Consider the following 19,396-nt stretch of genomic DNA (forward strand, 5'->3'; position numbering starts at 1 on the left):
TCAACAAAATTTTATTTAATGATATTTCTTTTTACTTTGTAGGTTAGTGCTATCAGAAAAGCCGGCTGGTATCTTAACCGCTACGTTGGGATCGCTTGTCTTGTTACCTATGCTATCTACTTAGTCTTGTCAGTTATGATTGAATGCAATGTCCTTGGCTTTGTTAACCTCCCTATGTGCACTGAGTGAATGACACACCACTGACAACAAATCAATGCCTAACACTGATTATCGGCCTTCACTGCCTCTCATTTTCCTTTTTATTTGCATTCATTGCCAACATTATTGCAGGAATGGTAGTTAGTTATCTTTAAAACATTAACATCCATTCTCTGTAAATATAGAACCACCATTTGTTAATTGAATGCAATTTTAATGCAATGAGGACAAACATCCAAACGGCATTAGAATAAACCACTTTTTATTGCCGCAGAACTGAAATACTGTACCGGAAGTGCCGACATATTCTAAAGAACAATTTTTTCCTAATTTTGGGAAACACATCGTTAGAATACTCATGAGCAAAATATCTTTAAAATGTAGTTATTAAAATTTCAACCCTTTCTATTACAACAATTTTTTTTACTACTACTACTACTACTAATACTACAGACTCTACTACTATAAATACTACTAAAAATACACTACCACCACCACCACCACCAGATCTGCTACTACAAATGCTGTTGCTATCATCTGTTACTGGATATTAATATCCTACACATTTTCATTCTGATGGCCAGCAGGATCTCTCATCATCACTGTCATCACATTTATTTATTTATTTATTATTTAATTCAGTCAGATATGTTTTAATATATTCCTTAACTCCTTTTGCTTTTCTTGAAAATATTAGTCCCTGATTAACTCAAACAATTGCTGTAACATTATTTTGCCAGAATCTCTCAAAGTTAGTTAATATTAACAGCTATAATAATAATAATAATAATAATAATAATAATAATAATAATAATAATAATGATAATAGTAAAAAAGAATTAAGGAAAAGTGGAGATGAAGTAAGACTAAGCTGTTAAATGATTATTATCACCAATGTCCACATAATCAGTTTTGTTTTTAATGAAAGCTATACTTTTATTATCAATTTAAATTACTTGTATGTAATTACACATGCACATACACACACACACGCACACACACGCACACACACACATATATATAAACAAATAAAACAGAGGCAAGAGGCAAAGAGTTTTAATATTTCCATAGAGGTTACAGTTGTTTCATAATCCACTCAGAATTACATCATTAATTATGTTGGGATTTAGCTATCTTTGTGACCTTATAGCTGGGTCTACGGCTAAAGTCATTTTGGTTTTTTTTTAGTTTTTATTTTACATTTAAAACATTTATTGTTGAAACCTTAACTATGCTCTAGTTTTAAATTTTATATTAAAGACTTCTTAAAATAACGTGTTTATTGCAGTACATTCCATTTGGAACAATACGTTTCTAAGGATCTCTTCCAGTTTCAAGACCTTCTCTAAATTGTTCATCTGAAATAATTGTAGAGGCAATTGTTATTGCTGTTTAAAATCTTACATTAGGATCATTGAAAATTTTGTTGTCTGTCTGCTTCTCTCATTTCTTAGTATCAAATTTCAAATGTCCCAACCGTTGATATAAAATTTTTTTACAGAAATAAATGGATAAATAAATAAATAAATAAATAATAATAATAATAATAATAATAATAATAATAATAATAATAATAATAATAATAATAATAATAATAATAATAATAATCCAAGAATATTTGAAAAATAGTTCTGAGAAGGTCTTGAAATAAGAATGAACTTTGAATATTATAAGATTCCAATGAAATATAAGGGACCATGAAAGAAATGTGATAAATCCTTTTTTTAAAACAAATAAAAAAATGGAGCTTAGTCTTGCTTAAATAACAGACATATACATACACATATTTATATACATAAATACATTGTATTTGATACATCTTTATGGGCTATTTCTAATAAATGAAACACATGAACTATGCCTATCCACTAATTTATTCCCTAGTTTTATCAAAATCATCAAAGTGATATACTTTGCTTTCTTGATACTCTTGTTTCGCTGAAGCATGGTATCAAGATAGGGTATCAAGTAGGATATCAAAGAACAGTAGATAGGGTTTTAATACAATTAACTCTAGAAGAAATTGATTAGTCATTTGCTATGGCTCTTGTGTTTAATTTATAAATCAACAATATAACTGTACCAAAATACAGTGTGCATATGTCAACATATATGTATGTTATTTATGTCTCTGTGTGTATGTGTGTGTGTGTGTGTGTGTGCGTGCGTGTGTGTTTGTGTGTGTGTGCGTGCGTGTGTGTTTGTGTGTGTGTGGTGGTAGTGGTGACTTAATGCCAATTAACGATATTTGAATACTACTGAATCAAACTCAAACACCTAAAATTCTTCTAAATTTAATTTATTGTCCTTTTGTTGAAAAATCATTCAACAAAAGCAATGAAGCTTGTTATTTGGAAATCCAAAATTCCATCTTTTCTTTCTTATCCAAAAATATGTGAGCATGCTGCTGTATTTCAACCATTTTTGCTGACGTGCTTACCATGTAAATAAACAAACCACTATATATCCTCTTTTTTAAACGATTTTTGCTGGATTTTATTTTTGCTTGGTTATATATATATATATATATATATATACTGCACACACATGTACACACACACATGTGGCACACTACACACACACACACACACACACACACACACACACACACACACACACACACACTAGTCAATCAAATCCCAGCTTAGTCTGATTTTCAATAGAGTTTGTAAGCTTTTCAATCTGATAGAGCCTATCAGAAAGCATTAAATGTTCTTTCACTACAGTTGTCAAATGTGAAGCTAATTAGCTGTTTGTTAATGTTGATACTACCTGAAGATTGTTATAAAACACGAAAGTACTTGTAATATGTAATATTGTAAAAATGCATTAATAAAATGTGAAATAAGACAATGTTGAAATCTGATTGACTGATATATTTATCTATACACAATTTTATAAAACCCTGATATATATATGTATGTATATATAGTGTGTGAATACAAAGGTTCAATACCTTACAGTAACCAGTAGTTTAACATCTGAGCCCTATACAAGGGATTCTTTGGACAAGTCAGTTTGAAGCACCCTTACTAAGGATCAAACTGTGGATCAGTGTAAGGCATAAAATCTACCAATTTCCACTATACATTTCTACTCTACAAATAACCTATTTGAGTTTTCTTTCTCTCTCTCACTCCCTCTCTCTCACTCCCTCTCTCTCACTTAGGGATAGTAGTAACAAGTACAACCTATCCACTGTTATACAAGTGTGTGTGTATGTGTGTTTATTCATTTAACTTTATGCTTGTGTATATGCATATATATATATATATATATATATATATATATGGGAGAATATACAAAAAATAACAACAGACGAGGACAGGTGGTGTAAATAACAAAAGTATATATTAGTATGACGCTCGGGAATACGGAAAGTCTTTGACGTTTCGAGCTACGCTCTTCAACAGAAAGAATACGGAGACAAGGAGAAAAACACGGAGAAAAAAAAAAAAAAAATTGAATAGTGTTCAGTCAACGGTCAACATGTGCACATATATATATTAATTTAAATTAATGCATGTGTATAAATATATATAGGCATTTCAATGTATGCACGTGTATATACATACATACATACATATATATATATATATATATATATATATATATATATATATATATATATATATATATATGTATGTATGTATGTATATGGCAAATGAAAGACAGAAGATGGGATATACGAGAATTCACAACAATTGTTTCAACCATTCGTTTTATTAACCAATATATATATATATATATATATGATATATATATGTATATATACATGCATACTATTTATACATGTGTGTGTGTTTGAGTGTGTGTTTTTATGTATGTGTGTGTGCATGTGTATTTGTGTGTTTGTGTGTGTGTGTGTGTGTGTGTGTGTGTGTGTGTGTGTGTGTGTGTGTGTGTGTGTGTGTGTGTGCAGTACAACGGGACTTTTTGTTACTTCCTATAAAGTATTTATAGCTTACTGTCCTTATTTCTTATAGTTCAGTATTCTATTGTGTCCATTTTCAACCCATACTTTACTCATTGTCACAACTCTATTATTAAAATCGATGTCAAATATTTTATATATTGTGCTGTTAGCTTCTGATGCATCCTAGCTAACCGTCTTACCTAATATTAAATGACAACACTCTCAGCTCAGCTGTTTGTTTGTCATTGGTGATATAAGATGTTGTTAGTGATGTAAAGTGAAAATGACCACATTTTGCTGTTTGCTTGTCGATAGAACGCTTGATATGTTATATGTGTCAAAGGGCTTTATCTATTTCTTAGTATATTAAACTCAAAAGATTTCATCACTTTGCACACACACACACACACACACACACACACACACACAAATATGTTGAAAAATTTACATATACCTGCATACATGTATGTATATGTGTGTGTATGTGTGTATATATATGTGTAAATATGTGTATATAAATGTGTGTATATATTCACACACACATTCATACAAACACACACATATATATACATGCATACATACATGCACATATATGTATAATTATATCTTATATACATGCGCACATATATTTGTGCGTATGTGTGTGTGTGTGTGTGTGTGCGCGTGCATTTGCATGAGATATTATAAAGTGAGAGAGGTGGGGTGGGGGTTATAAAGAGAGAAAGAATTAATACAATGGGTGCTAGGTGGTTCATATTTACCACCTTCCCTAGTAAATACCCTCAAGCATTTACATATATTTACATATATTTACTGAAAATGCCAATTAATTCAGTCATGAATAAACTGTTAAATGTGTCCTTGACAAATCATGTTTTTTTTTTTCCCCTTTTATATTTTGTTTTTCTTTTTACTCTGAACATAATTGTTTGTCCCTTTGCATCTTATTTATCTCAATTTACAAGTCCTTTTCTATTTGTAAGTCATTTTGATTGATTTTTGGTGCTTCATAGTGAACAAAACAACAAACAGCTATTTTCTAGCTAAGCTTTTTTCCTTGTTTCCATGTTTTGTAAGCAAATAAAAAAAAAAAGAAAGAAAAAAGATAAAAACTGGTAACAAACGCTGCTACCAATTAGCTGAGGTCACTAACAAAATATATTTGTGATCAATATATTAAACAATTAATTTGCAGGTAATTAAGCAAGGATTGACTAAAGAATTTTCTATATTTTTTAACTGGGTGTGGACATGTGTGTATTTATTGTTCCAGATAGTTAAATTGCTCTATAAAATAATAAATATCAATTGATGTACATATGTAAACAGCTTGTTTTCTCTCTCAATGGATATGGTTTGCTCCCCACCAGGGTCATTGCGTTACCCTTTAGACAGACATAAAACACCATATAATTTCAACACCTTTGTTTTTCTGAAATGCAGAGTAATTGCTCAAGTAGTTTCCAGATTATTCACCTCATTTTTCCTATTGCGATTTTTATTAGTATGTTTTCATTAGTCAATATACAAATCATATCATTCGGTTTCCATTCTAGACAAAGAACTGCAGTGGAACCTCAGGAAAATCAAAGAGGCAGAACATATAAAATGAGATTAGAGTCAGTGACTGCTGGAATTCATAATCAACTTCCTTGACAAAATAAATAAATCAATCAATCTATAAATTTTACTATTATTTACAAAATTTTGAACCAATTAGTAATTCTAAAATTTACTGACATTTTTTCAACTGAATTCTTAAATTAAAACACAAAATAACTGAATTAAATTAATTCTAATAGCACTCAACTTCAATATTAAAAAGTTGTTTTATTTTTCCACAAATAGATCAATAGAGATTTAGCCTAAATTTCTGGAGAGCACAGTTTTAACACCAAGCATGAAAGTGGATTTTTTTTTTCATAAGCAACAAAATTCAGAGAAAATTAGTAACAAAAAGGTTCAAACTATTTACTCAAACATATTCTTCAACAGAATGTTCATGAAACCAGCTGCTACATCAACCAATTGTCATATTCTTTGGCATTTTTTCAACTTACATTTAAAAACTTATTTGATAAATATTTCTTTTTAGCTAGTGAGTGTATTTACAATCTTGTATTTTCACATTTCCGAATGACATTTAAATGATGGTAAATTAACTGAAAAAAAAAATATTAAATTGATAAATACTACACAATCTGAAAACCTATTCAATGAGTTCAGTGAAGATTTTAAATGAGATATAGATACCATTATATGAGAATATAGTTTAAATATCACCAAATCTGTAAAGAAATCATTTACTATACAATAACAAAGAACTGAAACCATATAATGTAATTATGATTGAAAAATGTGTACCACTCAGCTAAGAGATATGATCATATATATAAGAACAGGAGACATGCAGGATGATTACACCATTTGGAATAGAGTTGAGAAAAAGTTGAGGGTAAAAGTTGGGTAATCTTGGTCGTATATATTCAATACCCGTCATTTCAGTTACAGACCTGGAACATTACTCATGTATAATGAATAAGTATCAGAAGGAGACTGTGTGCTTGTATGTATAGACAAATGTATATCATCTAATGTGTTTTATATATGTATGTATGCAAATATATATATATATGTACATATGCAACATGCATGTATGTATATATATAATATATACATGGATATATATATATATATGTGTGTGTGTGTAAATTTATGTATGCTTTATGTAAATATATACTTTATATGTTTATTTGTATAGATATATATATTTATATATATACGATATATGTAAATATGTATATACATATATGCATATGAGTATATACATATTATATATGTATATATATATATATATATATATATATATATATATATATATATATATATATATATTCATGTTCAGTCATCATAATAAGATTAATTTGAAGAAATTAGTTTAATCATATACAGGTACAGAAAGTCTTCAAATTTTCCACCAAAATGGAATGATATAAAGTGCTTCTAGAAGTACTGCATTCTTGAGTGCTAGAGAGATTCTTAAATGTAATAACATGAATATTTCATTTCATTTTATTTCATTGTATTTCATTTCATTTCCTTGGAAAATTTTGAAGATTTTCTGTACCTGTACTATTGAACAATACCTTCATTTCTTCTAAATAACCTTATTACCATTCTTATTATACAATGCTTTACACAACTAAAAATGTTTTGTCCCTGTGTGTGTGTATGTGTGTGTGTGTGTGTATGTGTGTGTGTGTGTGTATGTGTGTGTGTGTGTGTGTGAATGCACGTATCTTTTTGCAAAGCAGCTCAGATGCTCCTGCAGCTTATAACTAAGAGCTCATAATATTAAGTGGTCTTATTTATGGGTTTCTTTGCATTTATACAAATTTGTAACAAGATGCATATATGTTCTTGCTGTGTTTCTTTTTATTGCCCATTGTGTTTACATCATATATGTATGTGTATACATCTAACGACCTATCAAGTGTGTGGGTATGTATACATGTGTATATATGTATGTATGTATATATGTATATGTATCTCTCTCTCTTTCTCTCTCTCTCTCTCTCTCTCTCTCTCTCTCTCTATATATATATATATATATATATATATATATATATGATGTATTTCACATGATTTCTCTAATTGTCAGTTAAAATAGTGTCACGGTATATAGAATCATTGTCTCAAATATTAAGGACTGACTTCTGCAATTTTTCCATGTTGATTTGAAAACTCTAGTCTATATTTTGAACTATGAGTCTACGTTAACTATGTGTTACATTTTATTATTTTTATTTCTTTACTCCAGACTTTGCACACTCAGAATTGTACCCCTCTCTTTTCCCCCTGTACCGTCCACTACGTTCCAAGTAATTTCTGTATTTCTATTAAATTACAATGACAATAGATAATTTACTTAGAGAAATGTAGGTAAAACCACTATTCATGATTAATCAATGAATACTTTTGTTTAAACTCCCAAAAAGTTGAAACCGGTGTAAGAATATGTCACACAGCCCATATCTTTCTTTATAAATCATCTCCTACATGCAGCTGTTTATACAATTTTATCTCAATTTTTTTTCTTTTTTGAAATCTATTTCTTTATTAATTAAATTTACTTCCAAGTTACTAATTACTAACAATGTCTCACTTTATCTCTAAAATCTGTTAATTAAATACTCTTATTACTCAAACTTTTAAGCATGTTAATGAATTTTTCTAAAGAATTATATACTAAGAGGAAACTAAAACAAACTATAATCAATATTCAATAGCATAGATGGTTAATCTATATGATATTTAGTTGATGACTGTAGTTGTAATAACTTGAAATATTTCTTTAACTACTAGCACTTCCAACATCATCTACTACTCCTAATACTTACTACATAATAAAGATAATAATAATGATAATAATAACAACAATAATAATAATGATAATAATAACAATAATAATAATATCAATAATAACAGCATTAATAAATTTACTTGTCTCTTTTGAGCATGTACGTATTGATGAGAGACTGAATTATTGAACCGTAATAAGTGAATGTATGTCAATTGATATGCTCAATGAACCATATTAGATTACATTTTCTATGTGTTTCATACCAGAAAACAAACGTCTTTTCTCACACAACTAATTTGCTACATTGATAACGGTTTGCTACATTGATAACGCGTGAGTATAACTATGTTGACAAGATGATCGGAAATTGCTCAGTCTGTTTACAATGTACTTTGCATGGAATCCATTTTATCAAATGTAAAGTGAGATATTACTAAGATTTTGTATTATTCTATTTTCCTCGCCTTTATCCAAATTTTTCAATTACATACAACATATATATATACATATATATACATATTGAGTTTGATATGAAAATTTACAATCCTGCTTCAATATTTTATTCTTCAATTCCCATTTATTTTTCACAGATATTTTCAAAGTAATTTGAACTTTTAGTTTCAAATTACCAAAAAACGCAAAACAAAGTTTTGGAAATTTTGCTTTCTGTGAAAATGTTTCCTTGCCAACATTTCTCAGCATTTATTAATGAATCTGTTTATAACTAACAATAACAATGAACTAAATTAATTTTGAAGCTTATTCAACTCAGCTATTACAATACAATTTGTTTTATCTTTCTCAAAACTGCAAAAATAAAATGTGAAAATATATTATTTTTATTCAAAATGTTGGAATTTTTAAAACTTGTTGAAACTGTTTTAAAACCGTTATTTCTTTGTAAATTTATTTGAAGAAATTTTTCCTTCAAAACTGATCTTTGAGAAATTTTACTAAACCTTTTTCCTAAGACGGCAGCTAGGTGTCTAAATTTGAGCTGTTTCGCTCATAGCCAAATGACGCTGGTAAAGTCTATTTCTTGTAATATTGTATACTAAGGAGAGGAAGATCTAGTCTCCACTTAATAGTCGCTATATTGTGGTAATAAAGATTGAAAATTTGAATTTTTTTTCTTTTTCATTAGCTTTTAATGTAGTTGCAATTTTTTTTTATTTTTTGAAAAAGAATAGTTAAATTTACATTTTTTTATCATTATATGCTACAGAAGCAATATTAGTAGATTAAAATTGCCATTTATGAATCATAATTAATGTAAACACATCACAAAAGGCAAATCAGGTGTATTTGTCCAGAGATAATATCTCTTCTGGACTGACTGTGTTTAGAAACATGAATATATTGCACAGGCGCATATGTGTCTGTGTAAAGGCACAGGCATGGCTGTGTAGTAAGAAGCTTGCTTTCCAGCCTCATGGCTTTGAGTTCAGTCCTACTGTGTGGCAACTTGAGCAAGTGTCTTCTACTATAGCCTTAGGTCAACCAAAGTCTTATGAGTGGATTTGGTAGACAGAAACTGAAAGAAGTCCATTGTGTGTGTATGTGTGTGTGTGTGTGTACATGTATATGTGTACATGTGTGTGTGTATATATATGTCCTCCGTCACTGCTAGACAACTGGTGTTGGTTTGTTTATATCCCTGTAACTTAGCAGCTCTGCAAAAGAGACTGATAGAAGCACCAGGATTAAAATAAAATAAGCATTAGGGTCAATTCGAGTAAAATTCTTCAAGGCGGTGACCCAGCATGGACGCAGGCTAATGACTGAAACAAGTAAAAGATAAATAATTAGTAACAAATGAAAATCATTCAGTAAAAACAAGGAGGATGCTTGATATGTATTTCTACATCATTGAACTTTGTCAGTAAGCATATAATCACTGGCAGTTGCATGCTAAGACAAATTCCATTGCTGATTAACATTCTCACCTCCACTGCTGGATGAGTTCCATCTAATACTGATATATTTGTATTTTTAAATACAGTAAATCCATGCCTTTTACTTGTTTCAGTCACATTACACTGCAGCCACGCTGGAGCACTGTGACAAACACAGACACAAAGACCCATATACGTAGATATATACATATATGATGGGCTTCTTTCAATTTCCATCTGCCAAATCCACTCACAAGACATTGGTTGGCCTGAGGCTATAGTAGAAGACACTTGCCCAAGGTGCCATACAGTGGGACTGAACCCAGAACCATGTGGTTGGGAAGCAAGCATCTTACCACAGTCACACCTATGCCTCTATACAGCCATGCCTGCATCTAAGAGATATTATCTCTGGGCAAAATGCTTTTTTGCCTTTTTGTGATATATTAGCATTAAGTATGATTAACAGGTGGCTTTTTTTTAGTGTTCCTGTTGCATGTGACTTATTTTTATTCAGCTGGGTTGCTAATTGCAACACCAAAGATATTTTTCAATCTTCTCTTACAGACATATCTCTGGATTGCTGATAAAGCCAAGCTTATCAGGCCTATTGATCATAACATATATGAACCAGTAAAACACAGGGCACTTGATATCTGTCATTCCTGTGGTTTTTCACAAGGTATGAGGATGACATCCTAATTTTGACATCCTCTTATGACAAGGCCATTAAAATATATAGTATATATTCAATAATATTGATGTGCATCAAAAATTTCAAGTGGAGCACCCTGATAACATCAGTTCCTTAGCTCTGCTTGATTTTAAACTCAAAATTGCAGAGAATGAACTTATCTTCACTAACTTTTACAAAAATGTGACATGTAAGGTATCTATTTGTAGATTATAATTTATTGCTACCCATCAGAGCTAAGATGGCCTGTGTTATAGTTTATTGCTGTCCATCAGAGCTAAGATGACCTGCACAGTAAACGCAATGGGGCAGGAAGCAAAAGGACTAACAACATACAATTCAGAAAAGTCCTTATAAAAAATGACTACCTAAATTCATACACCAAATGTCAGGACATCACCAGACATCACAAAAAGGTATAACAAAATCCACACATCCAGGGGTAACATGTATTTTTTTAAAACTATCACACTTTAACAAAGGAAAAAAAAACTGCTGCAAGCTATCAGGTAATCCACCATGTGTACATTACTCGACTGTATGATCAATGGTGAAAATATATGTCTGCAATCCTAAATGGTGTGTAAATATAATGAATTCTACATTGAAAGTGTCATCAGATAAGCACACATTCAGGTTAAAGAACACCTCTATGCTAAAAACACTTCTATGCTAAAGAAGATCTCTATGTTGAAGAACGCCTCTATGCTAACACTTCTTCCATAAAAGAAAACACCATGGAAATGTCACACCCAAGACCCAACACAACCAAGTTTGCATTGAAGCCATAGAACAAAACATTGGGAATCTCAGAATAAAAGAAGCCATCATAATTAGTAAGACCAACCCAACATATTAAAAACAGAACCAAACTGCATGCAGCTGGTTGGCTACTACAACAGTGCTACCTTGTGCATGCAAAGCAACCCTTCATATACACATGCTGCAGAACAGAGAAGTCAGTTCATAATGCCATTTCTCTAAAGATTTCCCAAAGAAGGAGTCCTAAATGCGAAATATTGTAATAGAAATTAAAAGCACAAGTCTGTGACTTGTATTATTTCTTATAACTTGGATTTTTTTGGCAAAAACAAAAATTTTAAACATATATTGATAAATATTTCTTTTTAGCTAGTGAGTGTATTTACAATCATGTATTTTCACATTTCCAAATGACTTTTATTAACACCCTAGTCATATTTAGTGACAATTATAGTTTTCCTTTTTGGTAAAACATTTCACATGTCTGTCTATATTAATTATATATATATATATATATATATATATATATATATATATATATATATATATATATATATATATATAAATTTAGTTCCAAACCATTTCTGTGTCACATTTTACTCACAAGGTATTACTTTGGTCAAGGTTACGGTGGAAGACACTAAGTAAACTTTTAATCTCTGGCCGCCAGGTCAAATCCCCATTTCTGGCACAGTTTCCACTGTAAGACTTTTACAATCTGGTCGTGCCTCCATTTCTTATATTCCTTCTTGTTAAAACAACGTTTTGGCTGATGTACCCTCCAGCCTTCATCAGATTTCTTGGGGAAATTTCGAACCTGGATTCTCATTCCTAAGGTATTTTTCGATGTTGTTATTAATATTATTATTATTATTATTATTACTCAGGTCACTGCCTGGATTCGAACTCAGAATCTTGGGGTTAAGAGTGTGGCTACTAAATAATATATTGATTGCCAACCTCCAGCCTGTTGTTAATTTGGGGCCCTAGTCTGTCTATGAGGATAGCTTCATTAATTCTTAGATTACCCAAATTTCTTTCATTGGCCTCAATTGTGACTATTATGCTTTTGTCAGTGTTCCAGCACCTATCTAGATATTTTCTGAAGGAGGAGGCTCTCATGTTCAGATGTTCTATGATGTGAATGTGAAATGGTCTTGTTGTGCTACCCACAGAGAACTTGTATTTGTTACATTGTATTCTATAGACAAAATTTACCCGTTGACATAAATCTATGCCATGGATGGGGCAGTTAGTTAGTGTGCATTGATTGCTGTCCCTTGCTTGTTTCTTTGCTAGGTGTCTTCTCAGAGAGGGGCCAGAGTGGGCTAGTTGTATATATAAATAAGTGCAAGAGTGGTTGTGTAGTAAGAAGTTTGCTTTCAAACCACATGCTTCTGGATTCAGTCTCAGTGTGTAGTACCTTGGGCAAGTGTCTTCTATAGCCTCGAGCTGATCAAAGCCTTGTGAGTGGATTTGGTAGATGGAAACTGAAGGAAACCCCATCACATATGTGTGTGTTTGTCCCCTATCATAGCTTGACAACCGATGTTGGAGTGTTTATGGCGCTGTAACTTAGCAGCTTGTTTAAAAACTGATAGAATAAATACCAGGCTTTAAAAAAATAAGTACTAGAATCAATTCATTCAACTAAAACAATTCTTCAAGGTGGTGTTCCATCATGGTTGCAGTGTAATGACTGAAATAAATAAAAGGTAAAGGATGTTTATGAATACTGGTCTTGATTTTGCATACTTCATAACAGTTGAAGCACGTTCCATTAAACCTGAAACATGTTCAGAATTGATATCTCCAGCTTTTGTTTAGTTAAAGCCATTCAAAATAATGTCATCTACTCCAGCATCAATTGTGACAGTTAAATAAACTATATATGACAGAAGTAGACATCACTACAGGATTAAGGTTATAAAGTATTCACTGTCAGGACATGTTTGAATGACAAGCCGAGAATTTTACTGGAGAAAATATTTTATTGAAAATTGCTTTTTTTTGTGGGTGGGTTGGCGGGATCTTTTAATAAAAAGTGGCTATGATGGTTGAATAGCATTTTTAAGAGTTCTAAAGAGTTGTTGAGTTGGAATGTTGGTTTAAATTATATTAAAGCATTAGTAACTCTAAATGGCAACAGCTGAAAGGTGACTGACCTTTTCTTGTCTGATTGTCTGCTGTTGAAGCAGAGCTTTTGGCTTGCATTTACATGTGAGTGTGCATCCATCATTCTATTTCTCTATCTCTCTCTCTAATATATATATATATATATATGTGTGTGGGGTATATATATATATATATATATATATATATATATGTGGGGTGTATATATATATATATATATATATATATTTGGAAGCTTATAAGTAAAGTAAATGGTAATGTACAAATCACTCTGCTTATAAAGAAATCAACAGTTCTGTATAAAATATCGATCTGAGAGACAACAATAATGTACATGCATGATCTCTACTTTCTATGTGCCATCAACAGATGGGCACCTGTAAGTCTAAATCTTATGATAATACAATATACTTAAACTACGTGAGTTTACTTTCAAAGCAGAGCCCCAACATGGCTGCAGTTTAATGACTGAAACAAGTAACAGATAAAAGATATATATATAAAATCAAAATAAGCAACACGGATTTTAAAGATGATTGCAGTACGCACGTTTCATGCTACTCCATTTATTTAAGTAATGCGAGCATTACATTAAATGCAATATGTAGAGCAATCTTCAGCTGCACGAAAATGCAGAAAATTACAGTAGAATAGACATATTATAATTGTGGCAACATTTCAAATCCAAGTGAGAAGAAGAATACATAAAAATCCATCTTGACATAGCCAAGGCTATCAGGCTAGTAATTGGTTCTAGGCAGAAATTCTAACTGTCTCTGATTTTATTGTCTCTTATCTAGTAGTTATAGTATAAGGGACAATCACTTCTAAGGAAAGGGAAGGTGTAAGCATTATGCTTACACCCTTTGCATTTGAGGAGTTTATGTGTATTCAGAATGTTATTCATTTTTGGGTCTTGAGTGAGCAGAGGGAGATTTTGTATAATTGTGTTGTATGCTTCCTTGTTTCTGGGGTTGTGAGTTGATATGTATGGGAGTGATTTAAAGTGAGGTGTGGTGTTGTGTTTTGTTGTCCTTAGTGTGTTTGTGTCCAATTTTTTGGCACGTTTAATTCCATAGTCTATAAGTGCAGGTGGGTATTGACGTTCAATGAGTGTTATTTTGAGGTCTTGTAGGTGAAGTTCCCCAGTGGCTGAATCAGATACAATGGTACAGATCCTTTTCGCTAGATTAAATGGGATATTTATTTTGGTGTGTTTAGGATGGCATGAGCTGAAAAGGAGATGCTGTTTTGAGTCTGTTGGTTTGTGGTAGATTTTGCTTGCAATTTGGTTGTTGGATTTTTTAATAATCAAAATGTCCAGAAATGGAAGCTCTTCACCACCATATTCCATTGTAAATTGAATATTGGAGTTTATATTGTTTAGTTTAGATTTCAAGTTCAGAAATTCGTCATAGGTTTCATTCCAGATGATAAAACAATCGTTTAGCTACTTTTTCCAGTATATACATATATATATATATACATGTATATACATACATATACATATATATACATGTATATACATACATACATATATATACATGTATATATATACATACACATATATAGATGTATATACATACATATACATGTATATACATGCATACGTATATATATATATATATATATATATATATATATATATATATATATATATATATATATATTGGAAGGTTTGGAGGTGATGTACAGGAATTATATATTGGAAAAAATAATAAGGTACTCAGATATCTGGATGGTTGTGGATTTACAGATTTTTATTAATATGTGATATTGGGATGGCATGGCATGGATACTTTTTATTTTCTTTTATATACAGTTAATGGGTCTACATATAGTTAATTGCAAATAAAACACAAATAATAAAAGAACAAGAAAAAGATTATTTTGATAAGTTCGCACTTAGTTGAGCACACACACACACACACACACACACACACACACACACACACACACACACATCATTTTAGTGGAATAATCTCTCTTGGAGTTTTTAGACTTTAAACACCCAGAGGGAATTTTTGTTAATTAATTGCATGGATAATTACAACTAATCAAAGTTCTTCAGTTCATTATATTACATGATTTGGATCACTACCATATTTATACTTTGTATACAGAATAATTCCTTCAGGTATTTTCTCTCAGCCATATCATTGATGCAGGGAAGCTATATCAAAAGTTACAAGCAAATGGTTTTCTAAACAGAACTGTTTATCATCAACTCAGTTGTGTCCCCTCTAACAGGGGCTAACATAAATCATTTCAGGTTACTGGGGCAAAAAGTAAAAACAGAAATTAAAATATAAAAGGATGTTTCACATATCATATTATTCCTTACGGTTACTTGGAAGCCTATAAATAAAGAAAATGGTATTGTACTAATCACTCCACTTATAAAGAAATTGACAGTTCTGTAGAAAATACCGATCTGAGAGACAACAGCAATAAAATATAGATATGATCTTTACTTCCTATGTACCATCAACAGGTGGACACCTGTCAGTCAAAGTTTTATGATAATACAATGTAGTTAAACTACACATATTTACTTTGAAATGTTTTATAAAATACAGGTTTGAATGTGATAGAGATTCCTAGCAAGAGAAGTAACATTTTTCCCTTGTAACATTGATAAAAACAAGATTTGAATTAACACAGATTACTGGGGTGATATTGTGCGTAAAAATAAGCCAGTGGTGTAAAACATGTTCATAAAATGCAAGTTCTTTTCAGCCACATATGTACTGTTTGATAAAAAAGAAATCGACAAACATACTCAGCAACCTGGTGAAATCAATATACAGCCATCAATGTCTCATTCAGCACAAATGTGTTAAATTAAGATTAACTGAAACAAGACTAGAAAATACAGACTCCTGTTCCTTGTTCAGACTGTTACATCAAAGTGAAAGAGAGCAAGAACAGTTTTGGGTTCTGTTTATACATCCAGCTCATGGTTGAGAGGTACTATTGTCTATTGGTTCAATAAACAAGTGAAAAACAAAGAACAGCTAAAGTGTCACTTGGTTACATGTGGGTTGTTATATCAATATTCTTCTAGGTTGCTGAGAAGTAATGATTGCTAAGTCTTAAAACAAAACTGGTCTACATGATATGTGCATGAGATGCAAGTGAGTCCTACATGTGTTTACTTTCAAACAAGTCTGTGTGATGTATATGCATGATATAAGTGGGTTTGCATAATGTGTGCACAAGACGCAAATGAGTGTGCATAAAATGCAAGTGACTCTGCTAGAATATGTGTTCCTTTGTACTTGTGGATCTGAAGAAAGTGAATGAACAATGATATTAGCATTTTAGTATGTATGCACATACAAGTTTGTTTATCCATCTACTTTTCTCTAGTGAAATCTGAGTAGGTTTATAAAAATATTAATAAATAGTTTATTTCAGAAAAATAGCTTAGTATTGTAATCTGCAGTTGCAAATGTAATGAGTTTTGGTATTGGTAATGAGATGAAATATTGGTATTTGTATTGAAGTAATAATGTTGAGCTTACATATTTATGAAGTGAGCACATGATGGCCTTTGCCAGCTGGTGCATTTGATATGAGATTATAATGCTTTCTGCTAGCTGGAAAGGCATACTCATTGAAATGGACACTGCATAACAGGATCTTGGTAGCTGGAGGATCAGTATCGGGAGTGACGCATCACAGCTGGCCAGCTGTTCTCTTTAGTGGGGAACTCTAGAAATTAATTCTTTAATGACACTCATAAATATAGCGTTTGATCAAAGTTTCTGATAAGGCAGCTTCAAGCTTAAAGCCTGATTGATGCACTAGCATCATTTGGATCATCATGGTGAATGTATTTGGAAAATAAATTAAAAAGATTCTGTATCTGATATTAGAAATGGAATATTTGATAAAAAGATCATGCTCACTAATGTACAAAATTTTGATGTGTGATACACAACAATAAAGAACATATTTTCTCTTTCATATTTATTACTTCTCTTTTATTTCCTATGTACCATCAGAAAGTATTACACACACACACACACACACACACACACACACACACACTTGCACACACACTCGCATGCACACACACACACACACACACACACACACATATACATATGTTATATTCCTTTATCTCAGCAACATTTCCTGTTCACACTACATGTATACCAAAAGAACTGTACTTTATGAATATATGAATTACACCAATGACTGGTAGCATAAAAAACACATTGGCATATTAGATGCACCCCAGTTTGAGAAGCACATATTCAGGGTAAAAAGTTTTTAGTGTATTAAATCAGTTGCGAAGCTCAACTTTTCACACAGGACCTTGGGTGATTTTTTGAGTCATATTTGGGATAAAAAGTGCATCCTATATGTCATCAAATATGGTACATAATAAGCTCTCCTTTATTGCCCATGAGCCATTAGAAAGAATTACGCACGCACACACACACAAGTTCTCTTTTATTTCCAGTGTACCATCAGAAATAGATGTTACCCAGCCTAAGTTGTGCAGGTATTCAATATGGCTAAACAGTATGTGTCCAGGTTTGGATAAAACAGCAATCCATGCAAAAGAAAGAAACACTTTTCACTTGTAACATTCATAAAAAAAGAAAACTATTTGAGTTAACATGTAGCGTAAACACAGTGTTACACATAAGAATATGTTTGAACTGTCATTGGTGTAATTCATATATTCATAAAGTACAGTTCTTTTGGTATACATGTAGTGTGAACAGGAAATGTTGCTGAGACAAAGGAATATAACATATGTGGTCAGTAACTCGAGGGAACTGAGATATAGTAAATTAATATCTCATTCAACATAAACATGAGTTGTGCTAAAACTAACTAAACCAAGAAAGCATTCAATTCTACCAATTTCTTATTCTGAAGAGAAAGATTTGTTCCATTTTGAATCGTATTTATACAACCAGTTCATTGCTAAGCGTACTGTTTCTTTGGTCTAATCGATCATTGGAAAATGGATAATTAAAAATAACTTCCCTTTGAAGGAAGTTGCTTCCCTTGAATTTTTGCATAAGGTAAATTTTTGCAAAAAATAAATCAACAGGAATATATTGGGTTCAAATTTTGGTACAGAGCCAGCAATATTTAGGAGTGGGTTAAGTCGATTTGATTGACCCCAGTGTTCAACTGGTACTTGTTTTTATCAATCCTGAAAGGAGGAAAGGCAAAGTCAACCTCAGTAGAATTCGAACTCAGAACATTTTGCCCAGTGTGCAAATGATTTTGTCTGCTCACCACCTTATAGGACATCAATAATATTGTTAAAACATTAGCTGATGCTGTGGATGACTTTACTAATAGATGTTGGTATACATTCTCAATGTTTCGGTGAGAAGGAAACTAAAATAAATATTGGTTTTCACTTGAAGTTGGTATATCATCAGAGCCTGAATTTCAGACTAAAAACTCATAAAGTCAAATGCCAAATAGCAATGTACATC

The 19,396-nt window shown here is 31.4% G+C and overlaps 1 protein-coding gene across 4 annotated transcripts in view; it reads left to right on the top strand.

Annotated features, from left to right (window-relative positions):
* The window catches only part of LOC106869862 (sodium/potassium/calcium exchanger 4), a 197,954-nt gene extending 188,392 nt beyond the window's left edge, over window positions 1-9,562 (top strand). For all 4 annotated transcript variants that reach the window (XM_089360055.1, XM_089360059.1, XM_089360056.1 and 1 more), the window contains one exon: window positions 43-9,562. In XM_089360055.1, coding sequence (XP_089216181.1) covers window positions 43-189 — 147 coding nt within the window. In that variant the 3' untranslated portion in view covers window positions 190-9,562. The remainder of the gene's footprint in view (window positions 1-42) is intronic.
* The last annotated feature ends 9,834 nt before the right edge of the window (window positions 9,563-19,396 follow it).

Source organism: Octopus bimaculoides, chromosome 11, assembly GCF_046866305.1.
Source record: "Octopus bimaculoides isolate indiv1 chromosome 11, ASM4686630v1, whole genome shotgun sequence".
NCBI lineage: Eukaryota > Metazoa > Mollusca > Cephalopoda > Octopoda > Octopodidae > Octopus > Octopus bimaculoides.